Source organism: Amphibalanus amphitrite, unplaced genomic scaffold (genome assembly GCF_019059575.1).
Source record: "Amphibalanus amphitrite isolate SeventyFive unplaced genomic scaffold, NRLGWU_Aamphi_draft 000033F_arrow, whole genome shotgun sequence".
Lineage (NCBI taxonomy): Eukaryota > Metazoa > Arthropoda > Thecostraca > Balanomorpha > Balanidae > Amphibalanus > Amphibalanus amphitrite.
In genome coordinates, this window is record NW_024881529.1 from 977006 (window position 1) to 999299 (window position 22294).

The window sequence follows — 22294 nt, forward strand, 5'->3', positions numbered from 1 at the left end:
ATCTGCATGCAGATCCGTAATTCGTCAATTACGGGAAAAGTTTCATATGTGCCGCGGAACGGACTTCGGATTCGTGATCAGCGTGTCCTGTTTGGTCTACATGCCGATTTTGAGGCGTTTTGAAAGGGTCCGGAATCTGCATGCAGATCCGTAATTTGTCAAATACGGGAAAGGTTTTATATGTGCCGCGGAACGGACTTCAGATTCGTGATCAGCGTGTCCTGTTTGGTCTACATGCCGATTTTGAGGCGATTTGAAAGGGTCCGGAATCTGCATGCAGATCCGTAATTCGCCAATTACGGGAAAAGTTTCATATGTGCCGCGGAACGGACTTCGGATTCGTGATCAGCGTGTCCTGTTTGGTCTACATGCCGATTTTGAGGCGATTTGAAAGGGTCCGGAATCTGCATGCAGATCCGTAATTCGTCAATTACGGGAAAAGTTTCATATGTGCCGCGGAACGGACTTCGGATTCGTGATCAGCGTGTCCTGTTTGGTCTACATGCCGATTTTGAGGCGTTTTGAAAGGGTCCGGAATCTGCATGCAGATCCGTAATTTGTCAAATACGGGAAAGGTTTTATATGTGCCGCGGAACGGACTTCAGATTCGTGATCAGCGTGTCCTGTTTGGTCTACATGCCGATTTTGAGGCGATTTGAAAGGGTCCGGAATCTGCATGCAGATCCGTAATTCGCCAATTACGGGAAAGGTTTCATATGTGCCGCGGAACGGACTTCGGATTCGTGATCAGCGTGTCCTGTTTGGTCTACATGCCGATTTTGAGGCGATTTGAAAGGGTCCGGAATCTGCATGCAGATCCGTAATTCGTCAATTACGGGAAAAGTTTCATATGTGCCGCGGAACGGACTTCGGATTCGTGATCAGCGTGTCCTGTTTGGTCTACATGCCGATTTTGAGGCGTTTTGAAAGGGTCCGGAATCTGCATGCAGATCCGTAATTTGTCAATTACGGGAAAGGTTTTATATGTGCCGCGGAACGGACTTCAGATTCGTGATCAGCGTGTCCTGTTTGGTCTACATGCCGATTTTGAGGCGATTTGAAAGGGTCCGGAATCTGCATGCAGATCCGTAATTCGTCAATTACGGGAAAAGTTTCATATGTGCCACGGAACGGACTTCGGATTCGTGATCAGCGTGTCCTGTTTGGTCTACATGCCGATTTTGAGGCGTTTTGAAAGGGTCCGGAATCTGCATGCAGATCCGTAATTTGTCAATTACGGTAAAGGTTTCATATGTGCCGCGGAACGGACTTCAGGTTCGTGATCAGCGTGTCCTGTTTGGTCTACATGCCGATTTTGAGGCGATTTGAAAGGGTCCGGAATCTGCATGCAGATCCGTAATTCGCCAATTACGGGAAAAGTTTCATATGTGCCGCGGAACGGACTTCGGATTCGTGATCAGCGTGTCCTGTTTGGTCTACATGCCGATTTTGAGGCGATTTGAAAGGGCCCGGAATCGGCATGCAGATCCGTAATTCGTCAATTACGGGAAAAGTTTCATATGTGCCGCGGAACGGACTTCGGATTCGTGATCAGCGTGTCCTGTTTGGTCTACATGCCGATTTTGAGGCGTTTTGAAAGGGTCCGGAATCTGCATGCAGATCCGTAATTTGTCAATTACGGGAAAGGTTTTATATGTGCCGCGGAACGGACTTCAGATTCGTGATCAGCGTGTCCTGTTTGGTCTACATGCCGATTTTGAGGCGATTTGAAAGGGTCCGGAATCTGCATGCAGATCCGTAATTCGTCAATTACGGGAAAAGTTTCATATGTGCCACGGAACAGACTTCGGATTCGTGATCAGCGTGTCCTGTTTGGTCTACATGCCGATTTTGAGGCGTTTTGAAAGGGTCCGGAATCTGCATGCAGATCCGTAATTTGTCAATTACGGGAAAGGTTTCATATGTGCCGCGGAACGGACTTCAGGTTCGTGATCAGCGTGTCCTGTTTGGTCTACATGCCGATTTTGAGGCGATTTGAAAGGGTCCGGAATCTGCATGCAGATCCGTAATTCGTCAATTACGGGAAAAGTTTCATATGTGCCGCGGAACGGACTTCGGATTCGTGATCAGCGTGTCCTGTTTGGTCTACATGCCGATTTTGAGGCGATTTGAAAGGGTCCGGAATCTGCATGCAGATCCGTAATTCGTCAATTACGGGAAAAGTTTCATATGTGCCGCGGAACGGACTTCGGATTCGTGATCAGCGTGTCCTGTTTGGTCTACATGCCGATTTTGAGGCGTTTTGAAAGGGTCCGGAATCTGCATGCAGATCCGTAATTTGTCAATTACGGGAAAGGTTTTATATGTGCCGCGGAACGGACTTCAGATTCGTGATCAGCGTGTCCTGTTTGGTCTACATGCCGATTTTGAGGCGATTTGAAAGGGTCCGGAATCTGCATGCAGATCCGTAATTCGTCAATTACGGGAAAAGTTTCATATGTGCCACGGAACGGACTTCGGATTCGTGATCAGCGTGTCCTGTTTGGTCTACATGCCGATTTTGAGGCGTTTTGAAAGGGTCCGGAATCTGCATGCAGATCCGTAATTTGTCAATTACGGGAAAGGTTTCATATGTGCCGCGGAACGGACTTCAGGTTCGTGATCAGCGTGTCCTGTTTGGTCTACATGCCGATTTTGAGGCGATTTGAAAGGGTCCGGAATCTGCATGCAGATCCGTAATTCGTCAATTACGGGAAAAGTTTCATATGTGCCGCGGAACGGACTTCGGATTCGTGATCAGCGTGCCCTGTTTGGTCTACATGCCGATTTTGAGGCGATTTGAAAGGGTCCGGAATCTGCATGCAGATCCGTAATTCGTCAATTACGGGAAAAGTTACATATGTGCCGCGGAACGGACTTCGGATTCGTGATCAGCGTGTCCTGTTTGGTCTACATGCCGATTTTGAGGCGATTTGAAAGGGTCCGGAATCTGCATGCAGATCCGTAATTCGTCAATTACGGGAAAAGTTTCATATGTGCCGCGGAACGGACTTCGGATTCGTGATCAGCGTGTCCTGTTTGGTCTACATGCCGATTTTGAGGCGTTTTGAAAGGGTCCGGAATCTGCATGCAGATCCGTAATTTGTCAATTACGGGAAAGGTTTTATATGTGCCGCGGAACGGACTTCAGATTCGTGATCAGCGTGTCCTGTTTGGTCTACATGCCGATTTTGAGGCGATTTGAAAGGGTCCGGAATCTGCATGCAGATCCGTAATTCGTCAATTACGGGAAAAGTTTCATATGTGCCACGGAACGGACTTCGGATTCGTGATCAGCGTGTCCTGTTTGGTCTACATGCCGATTTTGAGGCGTTTTGAAAGGGTCCGGAATCTGCATGCAGATCCGTAATTTGTCAATTACGGTAAAGGTTTCATATGTGCCGCGGAACGGACTTCAGGTTCGTGATCAGCGTGTCCTGTTTGGTCTACATGCCGATTTTGAGGCGATTTGAAAGGGTCCGGAATCTGCATGCAGATCCGTAATTCGCCAATTACGGGAAAAGTTTCATATGTGCCGCGGAACGGACTTCGGATTCGTGATCAGCGTGTCCTGTTTGGTCTACATGCCGATTTTGAGGCGATTTGAAAGGGCCCGGAATCGGCATGCAGATCCGTAATTCGTCAATTACGGGAAAAGTTTCATATGTGCCGCGGAACGGACTTCGGATTCGTGATCAGCGTGTCCTGTTTGGTCTACATGCCGATTTTGAGGCGTTTTGAAAGGGTCCGGAATCTGCATGCAGATCCGTAATTTGTCAATTACGGGAAAGGTTTTATATGTGCCGCGGAACGGACTTCAGATTCGTGATCAGCGTGTCCTGTTTGGTCTACATGCCGATTTTGAGGCGATTTGAAAGGGTCCGGAATCTGCATGCAGATCCGTAATTCGTCAATTACGGGAAAAGTTTCATATGTGCCACGGAACAGACTTCGGATTCGTGATCAGCGTGTCCTGTTTGGTCTACATGCCGATTTTGAGGCGTTTTGAAAGGGTCCGGAATCTGCATGCAGATCCGTAATTTGTCAATTACGGGAAAGGTTTCATATGTGCCGCGGAACGGACTTCAGGTTCGTGATCAGCGTGTCCTGTTTGGTCTACATGCCGATTTTGAGGCGATTTGAAAGGGTCCGGAATCTGCATGCAGATCCGTAATTCGTCAATTACGGGAAAAGTTTCATATGTGCCGCGGAACGGACTTCGGATTCGTGATCAGCGTGTCCTGTTTGGTCTACATGCCGATTTTGAGGCGATTTGAAAGGGTCCGGAATCTGCATGCAGATCCGTAATTCGTCAATTACGGGAAAAGTTTCATATGTGCCGCGGAACGGACTTCGGATTCGTGATCAGCGTGTCCTGTTTGGTCTACATGCCGATTTTGAGGCGTTTTGAAAGGGTCCGGAATCTGCATGCAGATCCGTAATTTGTCAATTACGGGAAAGGTTTTATATGTGCCGCGGAACGGACTTCAGATTCGTGATCAGCGTGTCCTGTTTGGTCTACATGCCGATTTTGAGGCGATTTGAAAGGGTCCGGAATCTGCATGCAGATCCGTAATTCGTCAATTACGGGAAAAGTTTCATATGTGCCACGGAACGGACTTCGGATTCGTGATCAGCGTGTCCTGTTTGGTCTACATGCCGATTTTGAGGCGTTTTGAAAGGGTCCGGAATCTGCATGCAGATCCGTAATTTGTCAATTACGGGAAAGGTTTCATATGTGCCGCGGAACGGACTTCAGGTTCGTGATCAGCGTGTCCTGTTTGGTCTACATGCCGATTTTGAGGCGTTTTGAAAGGGTCCGGAATCTGCATGCAGATCCGTAATTTGTCAATTACGGGAAAGGTTTCATATGTGCCGCGGAACGGACTTCAGGTTCGTGATCAGCGTGTCCTGTTTGGTCTACATGCCGATTTTGAGGCGATTTGAAAGGGTCCGGAATCTGCATGCAGATCCGTAATTCGTCAATTACGGGAAAAGTTTTTATATGTGCCGCGGAACGGACTTCGGATTCGTGATCAGCGTGCCCTGTTTGGTCTACATGCCGATTTTGAGGCGATTTGAAAGGGTCCGGAATCTGCATGCAGATCCGTAATTCGTCAATTACGGGAAAAGTTACATATGTGCCGCGGAACGGACTTCGGATTCGTGATCAGCGTGTCCTGTTTGGTCTACATGCCGATTTTGAGGCGATTTGAAAGGGTCCGGAATCTGCATGTACGAGATTGATATCAATCTGCATGCAATTATACAAACGTTAAATTATTGTAGCTAGCGGGAACCTTTAAAACCAACCACTGTCTCAATTGCGCCAAATCTGAAACCTTCCACATGCTACAAAACAAAACCTACAAAACTCTCATGGCAAGGGCATATTCCACATCGTGTCCGCATGTTTGAATCAATACTGAGGGTCACGTAAACTCAAATTCATAGCTTTTGTGAAAAAACATCTGATAAGACATCATTTAATCACCATTTAATCATATGTTTCTTGACATTCCGCCTTGAACACGTACATTTTTAATTCTTGATTTCTGCTTCCGGTAAACAATTTTGATTTGTTTTGATTCTCAATGTCAAGGTCATTTCCAAGATTTATGAGAAACGCCGTGTTTTTTCACATTTCGACGCCATTTCGCCATTTCGACCGCCGTATTGGTATAATTGGAGCGTGGGCCATTGACCGTTCTCTTATATCCCATTGTTCTGTTTCGCTAATGCTAAGGAATCAGAAGCGCCAGCCGCCATGGATAGTGCGAAAAGTCTGTTCGTACTATTAGCAAACAACACTGGATAGGTAAATAACGTTCTCGTCTCCACAGGCCGCGTCTGATCCGCAAGTGAATCGTCAATATGTCTGGCGCGATGGGCGGGGACGACGCCCCGCTCACACAGGCGCTCGACTCGTTCGATCAGCTGTCTCTGCGGCGGGACCGGGAGCGGCGCCGTGTCACTGAAGAGGAGAATGCCGTGCGCTGCCTGGAGGAGCTGCTGGCCGAGAAGCAGCGAGAAACGCAGCAACTGGCGCGCGAGGCAGAGTCGCGGGCCGCGGAGCTGGCCGCCCTCGAGCGTCGCGTGCCGGCACTGGAGGACACACATCACGGCGCCAGACGATCGCTGCAGATGCTGACTCAGATGCGCGACCTGCTCAACAAACAGCTGGACTTTGAGAAGCGCAAAACGGAGGAGATGCTTCAAAAGCTGGACGACGAGGTGAAGGAGGCGGCAGCGCGCTGGGAGCGGTACGAAACCGTCTACCTAACCATGCCGGCCTACCAGCGGAAGCTGGAGATGGACTCGCTGGCCGCCGAGGAGCGCGAGCTCCACGAGAGGAGGGAGCAGTTGGAGGCGGCGCTGAACTCGCGAGTGTCCGACCGCGACTTCTGTGTCCGTCTGGCCGAGTGCTGGAGACAGGCGCGGCTGCTGGAGGGGGCCATCGCCGGCGCCGGCGGCGGCGGCGACCAGAGCCCCGAGAGGGAGAACATGAGCGGCGCCTGCTCACAGGGCTTCGGCACACCGCGCTGCAGCCGCACGCCCAGCCCCGTGTACGATATGGAGACTGGCAACGAGTCGGGTGGCGCGGAGGAGACGGCCGAGCGAAGCGACGCGAGCGAAGACGATCGGACTGCCGACGCCGCCTCCATTCTGGCGGAGGGCGGGGACCGATACCAGACCGAGGGAGAGCCCTCAGAGGCCGCTGCTAGTTGCTGGGAGGCAGGGAGTGAACAAGGAACGCCACAGAAGGGGCCTTCGCCGCCGCAGGAACCTGTATCTCTGCCACAGGGAGCGGTGCGCCCGCCTACGCCAACCCAGCCGGGCGTGCCAAGTCCGCCCCGAGCCGGGGCGTCACCCCAGCGTCAGGCAGCTGAGCGGCAGACGCAGGTCCTCCCACAGGGCAGGTCGCGACCCACAGAGCCAGTCCAGCGGCCGCCGCCTCCCGCTGTCACCTCGCCGGCCCCACATACACGGCCGTCCCCGGAGAAACCCCAGTGGAGCACGGAGCCGGTGCCCCCCGTCCGCCGGCAGAGCTCGTTCCTGATCCAGCTGCCGAGTCTGTACAGACCGAGCAGGCCCCGCGCCGATAGGCAGACAGACACCTCGACTGGCGGCCGCACGGCCAGTAATACATCGCCGGCTCGGTCTTCGATCAACACCTCGACGGTGCACAGACCGCCCCAGGCCCCTTCGCCGTTACAGGCACCACAGCGACAACCGTCGCCTGCGACAGCGGCTACGGCTGAGGATGTGGAGATGACGGACGTACAGGAGGCACGGCCTGCTCCCGTCCGCCCCCCACCGGCTGGTCGGCCGCGGCCCGACCTCGCGGGTAGTAACCGCGGTGGGAACAGCGAGAGAGCGGTATCACGAGACAGCTCTCCTAGCGAGTCTCCGTCCCCTCGCAAAACGGTGGCGATGGAACAGCGACAGCAGCAGCAGTCGAGCATGATACCGGGGGAGCAGCGGCAACAGCCGCACATAGCCGGACAACAGAAGCCGCCGCGCCCTGCAATGGGGCAGCACCAACTCCAGCAAATGCCGCGCATTGCAATGGGGCAACAACAACCCAAGCAACCGCCACACACAACAACAGAGCAGCAAGAGCAGCCCCAGCAACCGCCGAATACAGCGGAGCAACAGCCCGTGTCGCCCTCTGCCGCCGCTGTTGAGAAGGAAGTGCCGCCGGCGCCGACACCGCCGGGGTCGCAGAATATGCTGGGCGGCCGTCAGTACTGGCTGCCAATGCCGCCAGACACGCCGACCGCGCCGCCGGTGGACGAGCGGCGCAGCTTCGTGCAGCGTCTACGCCAGAGTCCCGAGCTGTCCCGTCGGCCGCCGCCGGCCGCCCGGAAGCCGGCGGCGCCGCTGGAGCCCGGTCTGGAGCACCAGTTCCTGCGGCCGGCGCTGCCCTCGCCGCACCGGGCTACCCCCCGCGCCGCTGCCTCCCCACAATCCATCTTCGACACGCCTCGTCGACCGGCCGTCGAGCCGGCGTCGCCGCAGCGGCCGCCGGCAGGCAGCCCGAGCCGCGCAGTCCCGCAGCAGACCGCTCCGTCCACCCCGCGCGCTGCGGCACCCGCCGCCGAGCCCACCACGCCCGTTCGTCCGGCGGCCGCCGCGGCTGGCGACGCGCCCAGATCCATGGCCGCCTTCTTCACCAGCCCCGAGACGGACGTCGGGGAGATGGACTCGAGTTTCTCGCTGTTCGGCGGCCCGCCGGGAGGCAAGGCGGCCTCCCCGCAGCCGCCGCCGCCGTCAGGTATGTCGCTATTTGGAGCTGGTGATGTCGGCGGGGACGGCGATCAGGGAGCTGACGACTTCAGCTTCAGCTTCTTTGGAGGAGGCTCCTCAGACGCCGAGAAAGAAACCTCTGGTGGCGGTGGAGGCGTTTTCAACTTCTTCTGAATTAGCCCTGACGGCAGTTCGTATTTTCGTGGAAAGTTATCATGTTTGGCGCTGTTCGCCGTTTTCGTGTTTGTGATGTGATTGGTCAGCGTTGCCGTGTATGTTGACTGTTGAGGTACAATTCGTGTTACAGTTGTGATCACGGTAGTGTTCATGCAATCGTGTTAAGTGATAGTAATAGTGTATCTCTTGATTGGTGCTGATTATAAATCGTTCAACACCCACGCACAAAAAAGAAGTTCTTGATAAAAGTTAAGCAAGCACATTAGTATAAAGCTTTATTTTTAGCGAGCAAGCGTTAAAAAAGAATGACTCCAAACGTTAAAAAAGAATGACTCGGTGGAAGATACACGAAACCTCGTGTCCGTTACATCTCAAATCAAGGCGACGAAAACCAAGACTGAATGCCCTCACATTAAAATGGCATCGAAAACCAATTGGATCAGAAAGCAGCTGCCTTGGTACGCACAACCAATCATATGCAGCATACCATCTGCGAGTGATTACATTGACATTGATTCTTATTTCGGACCACAGACCGTATCACTAAAGGAGCACGCTACCTGAGGGTTAAAACACACAAATAACCGTTATTGTCACCACCGCAGTGTCTGAAGAGGTGTTCGAAAGCTCGTCATTTCAGGAAGCTCAATGACAACACGCTATGACAACGCGGCTACAAGTTAATGAAACAGTTTACAGCTCGCCGAGCGGATACGTTACGCTGGGATAAGATTGGAAGCTCCCGTACCTAAAGGACAGAACGCAGGCAAAGCGATACCGACATAGCGTCAATAATGATGGTAAGGGTCTTGTACCCATCGTCTTCAGAAAAAATGACTACCAACAAACAAAGATCGCATACGTAGCAAATAGGAAAAGTAGGAAACGTAACAAGCAAATAGACCGTAAAGGGTCAACAAGAGTCACCTGAAGCACAGAATAGACTAGTTACAAGTCTGTGAAAGCAGCACATCAAACAATGCCTATTACCAACAAATAAGAATCAAATAAAAAATTAATCACAAGACACACACATGGGCGGCACGATTGACTTGGTAGAGCGACTAGATTCGATTCAATAATCACGATTGCTACCACTACACTACAGTCTACGAATTGTTCGAGTGAGTACCTCGGTTACCCTGATATTACGGTATTGGAGCTGTCGTAAAGGAGCCTGGACGCAGCACACGTCAATGCGACGGGAAGCTAGCTACTGCGCTGATTCTACCACAGCGCTGAGACCATCGGACCAACGCATCGGTAAAGGAGCTGCGAGAATCACAATTAACGTTCACTTTCGCGAATTAGGTCGAAGCAGTCTAGCGCTGTTATGTGGGACTTAGATTTCCTGAGTGAAGAAACGCAACCAGTAAAATTATGCAGTTTTCCCAGGCGTCTGATAAGATAATCACTACCCAGTTCTGGACTAAAGCCCATCGCTGCACTTTTGCGGGACATCATCACCACTTCCGCTGTTCGCAGCCTTATGTGAGCATCCGGCATCGTGAATCTCTCGACATCAGCTTGGGATTTCTCCTAACCGTCCCCCATGTAACAGGTTCCAGCGCACACTGTTGCTCATTTCGTCCGCAAACGTCAAATGACTCACTTCACCTTTCAGCGACTAGAAATCAGTCCGGCAACCAGAAGCCCAAAACACGCCAGCTGCGTCACTGTATGGCCCATCGGCCATCAGCCACCTCCCCCTGCACTTTCCCTGTCCTCACCCACAGTCGAGCTGGCTGTATCCCTTCAGCCTCAGCACGCCCCGCTCGAACACCTCCCGATCGGAGGCGTGGTTCATCTTCAGCGCCAGCAGCTTCTCTGTGGCCAGCGGGTGCCAGGCGCCCAGCGTACAGAACTCGTTCTCCTCTGTATCGTAGTAGTGGCAGCGTTTGGTCATCCGGAGGGAGGGCACGAACTCGTACACGTCGACCCAGTCGCAGCGTTCCAGCATCAGCGCTATGCCTGGCGGATAGGGAGAGAGAAGGTAAGGTCAGGTCAGTGGTCAAGGTCAGCAAACTCAGGCCAGTGTGTATATTGGGTCATCAATCACTTGTCGGGTTACTAGGGTGGTATAATATAGTCAATCAACCCAGATCAAGTACGGTCAGCGATGCAAGCTGAGTGACGGCAAGTTACCGAGGTTGTCAGGTCAGGTCAGTGAGCTCAGGTTACCGAGGTTACGTAGGTTCAGTTCAGTGATGACAGATCAGCGGGGTAACGGGAGAAAAAATTACCCATGGTAATCGGCAGTGGTTACTGGTACATGCGATTTGGCGTACTGGAGGCTCTCAAACACGACATTCCGCCGAACACACGTCAAAACTGCGCACAGACAGATAACGCGTTTAATAAATAAATGCTCAAGTTAATTCAGCACATCTTAAAAACGACACCTTACCGCCACCCACAGTACATACATACATTGAGGAGTCCGCCACCCTTAGGTAAGCGTGAGGATGAAACCTAGAGGAATGGTTCGTCATCACCCATGAGGCTGATTGGGTCGGGTCGGTCCTCATCACCCATGAAACCGAGAAGAAGGATTGACCATCATCCATAAGGTCGGGTTAGCCCGGGTCGGTCCCCATTCCTCACCCATAAGGTCAGGTTAGCTCGGGTCGGTCCTCACCCATAGGGCCGAATAAGGTTGGGTGTGTCCTCACTCCTCACCCATGAAGCCATGTAAGGTCAGGTCGTTCCTCACCCATAAATCCGGACGAGGGCGGGTTGGGCAGCACGCTGGTGTAGGTGTGCGTCTGTAGAAAGTTCCAGACACTCCACAGAGAGCTCGGGTCCAGCAGGTGGAAATCCTCGTCGGGCAGCATTAGACGCCGCTCAAAGTAGGCCGTGAACACCGGAAAGTCGGGACTGTTGTACCACTGCAGGACGGAGGAAAACATGGCGGTAAGTATATTCAGGCGATGTCAGCGATCTGACTACAACAACGCCATGATTATGCCCAGACATTATAATCTCACATACCACGTCTTCCAGAACAAAACGTTAAATTTATTCAAGAGCCCTTCTTCGAACAAGCTATACATTAAGTGACGACTCTCAACTGAAAAAGTGCGATTCACTTTGACACTAAGACAATATGTAGTACAGACCTTGTTTCCAAGAATGGAAACAAGGTTATCGACTATCGATGTGCCCATTTCTCATCAAACTTGATGATTCGACAATAAAATAATTTATGAGAAATACAAATGGAGGACTAAACCCAGCTTTTACTTTTACTAAATCTAACGCACCACCTCAATTCCGCCACAAAGCTCTCGTAACCTAAAAGACCCACAGCGCACACAATCATACCATCTTCATACCCCGGCCGTTGTCTGTTCACCTGCTTTAGGTCTCCGTCGTACCGGCTCGGGTCCCAGGCCACCAGAGAGATGTCCCGGTACATGGCCGACCCGAGGAAGTCGAACTGCGGCTCCGACAGCACCCGCGAGTTGAGCAGTCGCAGCGTGGTCTTGGAGCCCACGTCCAGCTCGTAGTTTTGGGTGGGCGCGTTGTTGAACCGCACCACTGCGTCGTGAGAGTCTGTGGGAGTGAAGAGGCAATGGTTGAACACAGTATGAGAGGGTTTAACTAGCGTCAAAAGGAAGCAAATGTAACAGAGCTTACAGGAGTAGGACACGAAATGCATATCGATGAAATAACACGAGAAAATGTAAAATACACGTTTACGGTATCTGGAAATAAAAGTCTACTTTCCAGGTACCATAATGGCAATAAAGCCAGTAGGTATCACTCCAGCAGTCACGACCAAACACAAAGCGTTCCCTCTATCCGAGAAACCGCTCAAAACGAGCCAGTCACCTGAAGTCCCTGACCCACCTATCTCGGCTCCCAGCGCCGAGTTGAGCAGTGAGCCGGCGCTGGCCACCACAGCGCACGAGTTGAACGTCCTGCCCTCGAACGGCGCCAGCGACGGGAAGTATTTTCCCAGCCCGATGGTGGCAAACGGCTCGTCGGCGGCCGTCAGGGTGCGCACGCTCGCCCGACGCAGTGCGCACAGGAGTTCCTCGGCGCTGCGCGAGCCAGCCGCCTGGTCACGGCGGCCCGAGAATTTGACGCCGTACTTGTTGGCGGCCCGCTGCATCTTCCAGTCGAGCTGGACCCGGCGCAGCTGCGCCACGGTCGCCGCGCGGTGGTGTTCGATCCGCTCGGCCGGGTGAAAGACGTAGGGCGCGGCTGTGCGCGGGGGCCGGCGCGCTGCCGCCTGCTGCTCGCGGCGCCGCCGCAGCTCGGCGATGTACTCTGCTGAGATGTAGTTGGGCGGCCGCGCGCGAGCCACCGACTGCCAGTAGCGCGACCACACCATGTACGTGTAGAACACGATGGTGGCGAAAAGGATGTTCATGAAGAGACAGACGAACACTGCCAGCCGCATGATGGATGATCGGGAGCACAGAGTAAACTTGAAGGGGTAGAGGCTGGCAGTGACTTTTCACATGCTGGCGGTGCACTCGTTGGGCATTCTGAAACATGTAAATGTAATTTCTTCATTACATATAATAAATTGAACCCTAGCAGGAGCATCATGTCAGTTAAGAGCATAAATTAATTTTTGTGAGAAGTTAAATCATCATGCCTTAGTCAAGGTGGATGGTGGCAGAAAAGTAAATTCCCTCTCACTTTAACCTTAACATTTTGTGCTGTACATATTAATTACAAAAAAATGTCATTCTTCAAAAGATTTACAAAATCACTGATCTGACTAATCATATCCATCTGAAAATAATGTGAAAAATGACAAGCACAAAATAACAGCAGAAAAATGGCAGCATTGCTAAATGTGCAGATGTTTTGAAGCTACCTTCAACCTTCATCATAATACAGCACTTCTTTTGAATGCACGATCAGAGCATTCTTTACCTATATCTTTGACCCTTGTCTTTGACTCTGTGTTCACTAGAGCCCTTAATAAGAACATGTTCAATGTTTTGTTGATGTTCAACCAGACCTTGGCTCATAAATCATTATGCAACCTAATATTGAATATTGCTCCAGATTCATCTCTTTTACACTTTCCAAACACCACCTCACTCTAACAGTTTTGGAGATAGCCAAGACTGGCCAAGACTAAGTCATTAACGTATGACATATATGATGACTGTATGACGCACACAACACAGGTCTATGCTGCAGGGACCTAAACAGCCCTCTGGGCCACAGAAAATAAGTTATTCTCATGGAAAATTGCCCTCCTGATATAGGTACCTACCTATAAAGCAAATGTCACAAGCATCACAGTATTGATGAAGCATGTGTCACACTTGTTTTTGCAAACAAGGAGAGGAGCTATACCCAGAAATGCTTCTTTCTAACCAAAACAAAACCAACCTAATCTAACCTGACCTAACCTACAACCCAAAATCTACCACCTACAGCCTACAAACCTATAACGTGAACGGTGAACCTTCATCTCACGGTGGCGGATAGGTATAGTGCCTCTTATTGCCCCTTGGTTGCAAAAACAAGTGTGATGCCTGCCTTATTTATGACTACCATCTTAACTTCTCAACATCTGGGTCCAATCTTATAAAATGTCGTACTATTCTATTCACAGCATTTGGTAACATTTACGGTGATGTCAGTGCTGACAAACGGTTATCCGAGTCAACGAAATGATTATTTGATTTGTCAACATACAATGGACTGAAATGCATGATAACAATTTTGTATTTGATAGCTGTTTTCTGCAGCTGAATTTCAGTCAGTGCTGCCATATCCATTCCACGGCATTTATAAGATTGAGCTCTGATCATCAATGAAAAGTGAAAGCGAAAGTTGTATTGAATTCATGTTTAAAAAAGGCAAAAACGAAGAAGATTAAGATGGGGATGATTTGACATTCAGCAGCATCCACCAGAATCACCGTCAACGAAACTTACCTGCGCTTCCCCTTTTTTATATCTTCAGTTTTGGGACGCTTTGAAAAAGTGCATATAAATAGATAAATAAAAAAGTCTAATTCGGATATGTAGCATGTGCGCCAGCACTGCCTACATTTCTCATTGTCCCGTTCGTTGACAACACTAATCAACTGCTATCCTTACAGCTATTCCGTAACTCAGAAACCACTGAGCTGATTAGACAAAGTAAAACTATCCGAATCAAAAAAGACCATTTAATTAGCGGTTTTAAATATGATGAACTCAAGTGACCTCGGTTACCTCAAAACGTCAACTTACCTACTAAGCTGATCGAGACAAAGGCCTGTTCCAGCGCCTCCAGAAGAAATTCTTGACTGGAGGCTCTACCAGAGGTTTTACTGGAGGCGCTGGAACGCAATCTGGAGATTTCTGGAGATTGGCGTCATAGATACCAAACAGTAGCGGCGGAACACCTTCATTTAACCCTCGCCGGCCGAGGGGGGGGGGCGGGTGCCGCCCCCCCCCCCATAGGGTTTTTTCGCGATAGCTCCGAACACGCTGGCGATAGAGAGCTGAAACTTGGCATACCTGACCTTTGATCCAAGCCGCATCTTTTGACACCAACCGCATTTTTGGGTCAGGTCAGGTCACTGACCTATGACGTCATAAGTGAACCTCTGCTTGGTCTTCAGATGTCGCAACTTCGCAACGCCCTCACTGCCAGAGGAGATGTCACAGGGAAATGAAACTTGCAGGATCTAGTATCCATTATGAGTCCCACAACTTGTATATCTCGGATTTTTCCTAAAGGTCATATGAGGTCAGGTCATTTTCGTGACCTCACCATTATAAGTCAATGGGGAAAAATGAAAACTGCTATTCTGGCGCCGGGAACGATCTCCAACTATCTCAAGCACACAGAATCGTGATTTGATGCACTCCTTGCTAGGTTAGATGCGTCACTTTTGCAATGTTGACCTTGCGTGACGTCATTTATGACGTCATCAAGGTCATATTAGTTTTTCGTCAATAACTCCCGATCAAATTGAGCTAGCGAGTCGGGAAAGCCACCAATGGACTCAGGAAGACCTGCCGAATCGAATGATATGCGACATGACCCCTTTCGACCAACTTCGTGACCTGGGGGTGCTGACCTGACCTTGACCTGAGGTCAACACCCCAAGTTGACCTGACCCGGACAAAAAGTATATCATTCGACGCGCCTGAGCGAGACGAACACGATGCTGCCAAAATCGGCGCTCTGCGGCCGTTTTTTGCGAAGTTATTCACCAAAAACTGAACCGTACCTTGGGGCACTTGACCTGACCTCAGAGGTCACCGGTTGACATAGGACCTTAAAATCGGGTACCAATCTCTGCGTCTCGTAACGGCGCACACGCTCGTTTTTTCCGCGACGCGCTAGCTCCACCAGGGGCGAAACGGCGAGGGGGGGTCGTACCCGCCCCCCCCCCCCCCCCCCTCGGCCGGCGCGTATGTAGAAAACCAATAGGTCCGGCGAGGGTTAAAGGGGGGCACTGCCGACTTTAGGTCCCATTCTTTCCATGCAACGCCCATAGGGCTAATGTTAAAATGCCAAAATCAAAGGGGGGCACGGTCCCCCGGTGCCCTCCCCGTTCCGCCGCCTATGATACCAAAAGAATGACGATTGTCCTCTCTTGAAACGCAAAATTTGTTTTCAATTTTAGTTAAAAAGATAAACAAAATTATAGCAATGTAATTTTCTTTACATTCAAGTTGTAAAATAATCAGTCAAATGTCCTTTGTTTACATTCGTGATTGTCACATGTGCGCCATAATTGTAGACCAGAGCCTCCAGAGAAATTTGGACCTCTCAACTCTCTGGAGGCTACTGGAGGTTTCTGGAGCTGTGGCGAGAGCTTTCTGGAGCTTTCTGGAGGCGCTGGAACGCTCTCTGGAGGATTCTAGAGCTTTCTGGAGCTTTCTGGAGGTTTCTGGAGGCGCTGGAACAGGCCCAATAACACGACAGTCGATTTGCCACATGCGGTTTTATTTGCCGTCTCGAATATGGTGACCTCAGGCGACTTTTGTGACCTTGGGAGGTCAACTAAGCGTTTTCGCCCATTACAGCCATTCTTCAGCACAGGAACTTCTAGTCCGGATCGAGACGAAAACATTTGTTGTTGACACCGTATGTGATTTTTATTTTCATGAACCGTTTTCACATTTCAAACACCCCAGCAAACATGCCGACGTCGGCCCAACGTCGGTTCAACCTCGGCCCGACATCGGCTGGACGTCGGATATGCCCGCATGTTCCGACGTCCAGACGAAGTCCAGCCGACGTCGAGCCGACGTCGGGCCGAGGTCGTTTGCCGAGGTTGACGAGATCGTTTGTCGTTGGACCGACGGGGCCGACGTGGGCATGTTTATTGGGACAACGCGCCAAAAATATCAACCGGCGGCGGGATTCGAGCCCCCCAGTCGCCGACGTCGGCATGTTTACTGGGACAACACGCCAAAAGCATCAGCCGGCGATGGGATTCGAACCCCATGTCATTTGAACGCGAGGTTAATGCGCTAACAACTACACCGTCACCACGCACCCAGCTGGCGTATTAAGTTTGTTTTATTGGGTTATGCCCTTTCGGTCTGACAAGACCATTTCAGAGCCGGAAGGATGATAGGATGGAGATATTGGTCTTCTTGGCGAGCACCCTGGGTCCAGACTCTAGTTCATATAGAGTCCCTGGTCCCATTGCTGTTACGTGACACTTATTGGAAAGGGCGACCCCACAATGGATTCATATAGCCACTCTTACACACCTGCACCAACGTTTCCCAAAGTGTCCCTTTGATAAGTGGCACTTTGGCAAAGTGACACTTGCCGACTGGCCTTTCTATATGAACTGGACCCGGCCCTGGTGAGTTGCCGGGGCTGAGCCTGACCAAAGGATAGGCCGAGCAGCCCCCAAAAGCACTCGCCGCACCCGGCTACGGGCGAGCTCGGCTTACGGGCAATCCCAAATGGGATAAAGTTTCCGGTCCAGTCCGGATCAGGGGGTTGCGGCGTGGAGGAAGATTTGAGTTTCCTGAGGATATTTTGAATACAGAAGCTCTTTATGAAACATGAAACATATATTTTATATTATTTTAACGGTCAAAACAGCGGCCGATGTCGGTCCGACGTCGCCCCGACGTCGGCCCGTCGTCGGCTGGACCTCAGCAATTGATCTCGGTCCGACGTCGGCCCGACGTCGGCTGGACCTCGGCTGGACGTCGGTACATGCGGGTATATCCGACATCCAGCCGACGTCGTGCCGAGGTTGGACCGACGTCGGGCCGACGTCGGCATGTCTATGCCGAGATGCCGACGTCACCCCGACGTCGGCCGACGTCGGGCCGACGTCGGCATGTTTACTGGGACAGCGGTCCTCAGGTGACCTCAGTGGTCTTAAAAGGTCAACCTGACGATTTCGCTTACTGCAGCCATTCGGATTCCATTATATAAGTCAGCAACTACCAGCCTGATCGAGATGAAAACATCACCAGTCGCATCGCTGCAAGTCGCAAGATTTAATCAGCCGTTTTGAATATGATGACCTCGCATGACCTCTGTGACCTTGGGAGGTCAGCTGAGTGTCCTAGCCAATGGCAGCCATTCTATGAATAACTCAGAAGTAAGAAACTACTGGGCCGACTGAGATGAAAAATACCGACACGGCCAGTCGGTTTAGCGTATGCACTTACCTATGTATGCGAATTCATCAACCGTTTCGAATAAAGTGACCTCACCTCGGATGACCTCTGTGGCCTTGGCACTTGGCAGGTCACATGAGCGTTCTCACCTATTGCGGCACTGCTGCAGCCATTCTTTAATACCGGAATTGATGGGGCGATCCAAGGCCCTAAATACAGGGCGATCGAGACGAAGACAATACCAGTCCATTCGTCGTATGCGATTTCATTAGTAGTTTCGAATATGGTGATTGGTGACCTCTGGTGACCTCATTGGCCTTATCATGTCAGTCTGAAGAGTTTGCCATGCCATAAACGCTCAGCTGACCTCTCAAGGTCACAGAGGTCAGCTGAGGTCATCACACTCAAACGGCTAATGAGATCGCCTACGCGGATCGACTGGTGCTGCACTTTCGACTCAATGCCTGACGGCTACGCGCACTAACCCACCATGAGAAGAGGAGGAGGCTCGATGGTGCTATAGCACCATCGAGCCTCCTTCCGTTACCGTTCTATACCTAACTCGGCAGTAGCCAACTATAGTTGGCTACTGCCGAGTTAGGTATAGAACGGTGACTCCAGGCGATCTTGAAAGATGTCCTTTTTGCTCATTGAAGCAATCCTATACCTAACTCAGAAACCGCTGGGATGATCGAAACGAAAACGTCAAGCTCAAAAGTCGTTAGTCGATTCACCGATTTTAATTTTATCACCCATTTCAAATAAAGTGCCTATGGCGGACATTTTTTTTTACTTAGCAACTGCTAAAAACATCCAGATGACCTCTCAAGGTGACCGAGGTCACCTGAAATCTGGGGTCATTATATGTTTAGATATCGCATATCGGTGAATCGACTGGTGGCATTTTCGTCTCGGATCCGCCCAGCAGCTGGATATCTAGCTGCTAGTGCTGACGTAGGATGGCTGCGCAGACCAACAAGCTGACCTGTTAGGGTCACTGAGGTAATCTCAGGTCGCCATCTTCTATATGGGCGTCGGCCGATAAAATTGCGTACCTACATGTACGGCCAGTCGAGTGGTGGCATTTAGTATCGATCGGCCCACTAAAATTGTCTCAATTGTAGGATGGCTACCAGTGGCGGCGGAAGGTATTCTAGGATAGGGGTGCAAACGATATTGAAGCGCCCCTTCCCGCTGGGCGCCCCTTACCATATACACGGTTGTAGTAACACAAACAGTGAAGAGACGTTTGACAATGTGTTGTACCTGTTAAGACGTTCAGAATTACAGTTTTTATGTAACGAGAAATAGTTAGGTACATTCCATAGCGTAAATGTAACCTTCATAATGTTCGTTTAAAAACAACCTCATCACCATATCATAAGATTCTCCGAATAAGGCATATCGAAAAGAGTTCCACGGTTCCAATACCTTCGTGTGGACTAGTGAATAAGGCGCCGAATCCATAACACTAACTCGGTGACAGAGAATTGCAGGCCGGTAAGCAGCATGCCGCCTGGGCTGCACTGCACTATTGCATTCAGTGGTATCATCAGTATCACGTCAGCCCTTCGGAACGGACATCCTGGTTCAATGTCATTCAAGCATTTGTAAAAAAAAAAAATCCATTCCAACCAAACACTTCTGTATTTTGACAATGTACAGGACACACACACTCATTGTTTTGTGTCATTTGATTGCCATGATACATACGGTACAAACAGTTTGAGAAGAGCATAGAAGAATGTCATGGTAAACAGACCGTGTCGCACGGTAAACGAAAAATCCGACACAGCGCATAACCAGACATCACAGGCACACACCCAGTTTGCATATGCTACTCAGTACATGTACTATGTACCTGAATTCCTCAGACTTTGGTCGAGCCCAGTGCCCGGCAAGTTGGTTAGAGCTGCGAAATTTCGATCGTTAGAACCCGGTTTCTAATCGCTCCGACGCGACGCAATGATACCCGAGACTCTATGCCGAGACTAAGGCCGCGTTCCCACTACCACCGTTCAACATCGTAGACAATAGACAATAGACAATAGACAGTTTATTCAGGACATTCCACTGGAACATGTGGCTATTACTGCCCGTCGTCAGTAAAACAGGTGATGATAAAATACAATAAAAGATGAAAGGGGAACACATATACAGAGAGACACTCATGATGACTAGTTGCTAGTGTTCTGCTCCTCGAGCAGATGCCTGCGTAGGCGTCGTCCGAACGCCCCCGGGGGCAGTCGGGGCAAATCCGATGGCAGTGAGTTGAGGGCAGCCGGCGCTCGGCAGGTGAACCGGCGTTTGCCCATCTCTGTACGGGATCGCGGCACGTGCAGGAGTGTGTCCTGCCGCGTGCTGACGGCAGCGTCCCGGCCGCGCGCCTCAGCCACGGTGGCCAGACTACCCGCTAGCAACTCCGGCTCGGCGTGACACCGCACTTTGTGCAGCAGGCACAGGGAGTGGTAGGTGACGAGGTTCTCCGCGCTGAGCCAGCGCAACTGGCACATCAAATCGGAAACATGATCGTACTTTTTGCGGCCGAAAATGACTTTTGCTGCGTAGTTTAAGATTTTTTGTATCCGAGAGAGATTGTGTCTGGTGCCAGCACCATACACTGCGATGCAGTGTCGAACTTGTGATATGACCAGTGCGCTGACCAGCACGGAGATCACATTGGGCGGTAGGTGCCCCCGGAGATGCGAGAGACCACCCAAAACTCCAAAGCAGCGTTTCGTGAGCGTTGTAATATGATCACCCCAGGTCAGGTGACGATCAAATATGATGCCGAGATTTTTTGCTGAGGAAACTGGGGACAGCTCGTGATCGCGGTATTTTACTTTAAGTTCAGGCAATGTGCGAAGATTTTGGGGGCTGCCCAACAGCATCAGCTGAGTCTTAGCGGCGTTGACTTTTAAGCCGTTGGCCCGGAACCAACGGTCAAGAGAGGCCAATGTGTCCTCCATACGAGTGACGAGTGATTGAAATTGAGATTTCTTGCCGCTTACTAGAATTTGTGTGTCGTCTGCATATTGTACTACTACTGCGCCTTCGGCAAACTGACTAAGGTCGTTGGCGAAGACGCAGTAGAGGAGGGGGCCTAAGGCTGAACCCTGAAAAACTCCGATGCTGTTGGGTAGCGGGCGGGACTTTTTGATTCCACCGTGATTGTCAGTGAAGCTGACGCTCTGAGTGTGGTTTTGAAGATATGCGGAAAACCATGAAGTGTCAATTCCGTGCGCCTGTAATTTTGAAAGGAGCTTCGAGTGGTCAATCACATCAAAACATTTGCTCAAATCCAGCAGGCAGAGAAGGGAAACCTCTCCATGGTCAGATGCGGATAGGATATGGTCGGAAATGGATGCGAGCGCGGTTTCCGTGGAATGGTGAGGTCGGAAACCGTGCTGGTTAGGAGATAGGAGATGGTTTTCAGACAGGTAGGAATAGAGCTGTTGGTGGACAGCTCGCTCTAGGATTTTGGTGATGACAGGTACGATGGATATGGGACGGAAGTTGGACGGGCTAGACAAATCACCGGATTTTAAGATGGGATGAACAAGGGAATGTTTCCAGGAGTGCGGGACGTCGGATTGGGTAATGCTGGAGTTGAGCAAATGTAGGAGCACCTCACCGATCGACTCAAAACACGCACGGAGCACGTGAATACTGACACCGTCCTCGCCACAGGCCGACGAGCTGCTAAGTCCGAAGACGACAGCACGCAGCTCTGACAGCGACAACGGCGCCAGCACGAACGCACAGGCGCCCACACGCGGCAAACGGCAAGGGGCGGTCGGCAGATCACCCGACCCGCGTACCTCGGCAGCTACTCGCGGTCCGACACTGACAAAATAATCATTCAGGTGGTCCGCCGATGTGCTGGGCACAGCACGCGACCCCCGCCTACTACCCACGTACGGTCTGATAATGCGCCACATGCCCCGGCGCCCACTCTCCCGAATGCGCCGCTCCACGTCATCACGGCTGTCACGCCGGATAGCGCTGCGTACCGCCCTGTTCGCGTTGCGGTATTCGCTCGAGCCGTGCCCGTACCGCGCTAGCGCCCCCCGACGGCGACACATCAAATCCTTAGTGGCGTCGGACACGAAAGGGGCAGTAGGGTTCCGGATCTTGACGGCTCTGATGGGAGCGTGGGCGTTCAGAACGGGTAAGAAAGTCGTCAAGAAGTTGCTCCACTTATCGGTGACAGCTGGCGTGGAGAAAACAGCGTCCCAATCGGTGTGTGCGAGGTCGAGATTCAACATAGTAAAATCGGTTCTTTTAAGACTCCG

At 51.2% G+C, this 22294-nt stretch overlaps 2 protein-coding genes across 3 annotated transcripts; one reads left to right on the forward strand and one right to left on the reverse strand.

The window, feature by feature from the left end:
- The first annotated feature begins 5391 nt into the window (after nucleotides 1-5391).
- Nucleotides 5392-8662, forward strand: LOC122369214 (basic proline-rich protein-like). 2 transcript variants are annotated; one of them, XM_043343784.1, is made up of 2 exons: nucleotides 5392-5564; nucleotides 5844-8662. In XM_043343784.1, the coding sequence occupies exon 2, from the start codon at nucleotides 5875-5877 to the stop codon at nucleotides 8422-8424; it is 2550 nt and encodes an 849-aa protein (XP_043199719.1). In that variant the 5' UTR covers nucleotides 5392-5564; nucleotides 5844-5874; the 3' UTR covers nucleotides 8425-8662. The 2 variants fall into 2 exon arrangements, with proteins under 2 accessions (XP_043199719.1, XP_043199710.1); XM_043343775.1 differs by lacking the exon at nucleotides 5392-5564 and adding an exon at nucleotides 5571-5679.
- Nucleotides 8663-8685: 23 nt separating this feature from the next.
- Nucleotides 8686-14443, reverse strand: LOC122369227 (beta-galactoside alpha-2,6-sialyltransferase 2-like). The gene is made up of 5 exons (XM_043343795.1): nucleotides 14340-14443; nucleotides 12280-12923; nucleotides 11783-11982; nucleotides 11141-11315; nucleotides 8686-10398 (listed from the first exon to the last, which is right to left on the reverse strand). The coding sequence occupies exons 2-5, from the start codon at nucleotides 12833-12835 to the stop codon at nucleotides 10154-10156; spliced, it is 1176 nt and encodes a 391-aa protein (XP_043199730.1). The 5' UTR covers nucleotides 12836-12923; nucleotides 14340-14443; the 3' UTR covers nucleotides 8686-10153.
- Between the last annotated feature and the right edge of the window lie 7851 nt (nucleotides 14444-22294).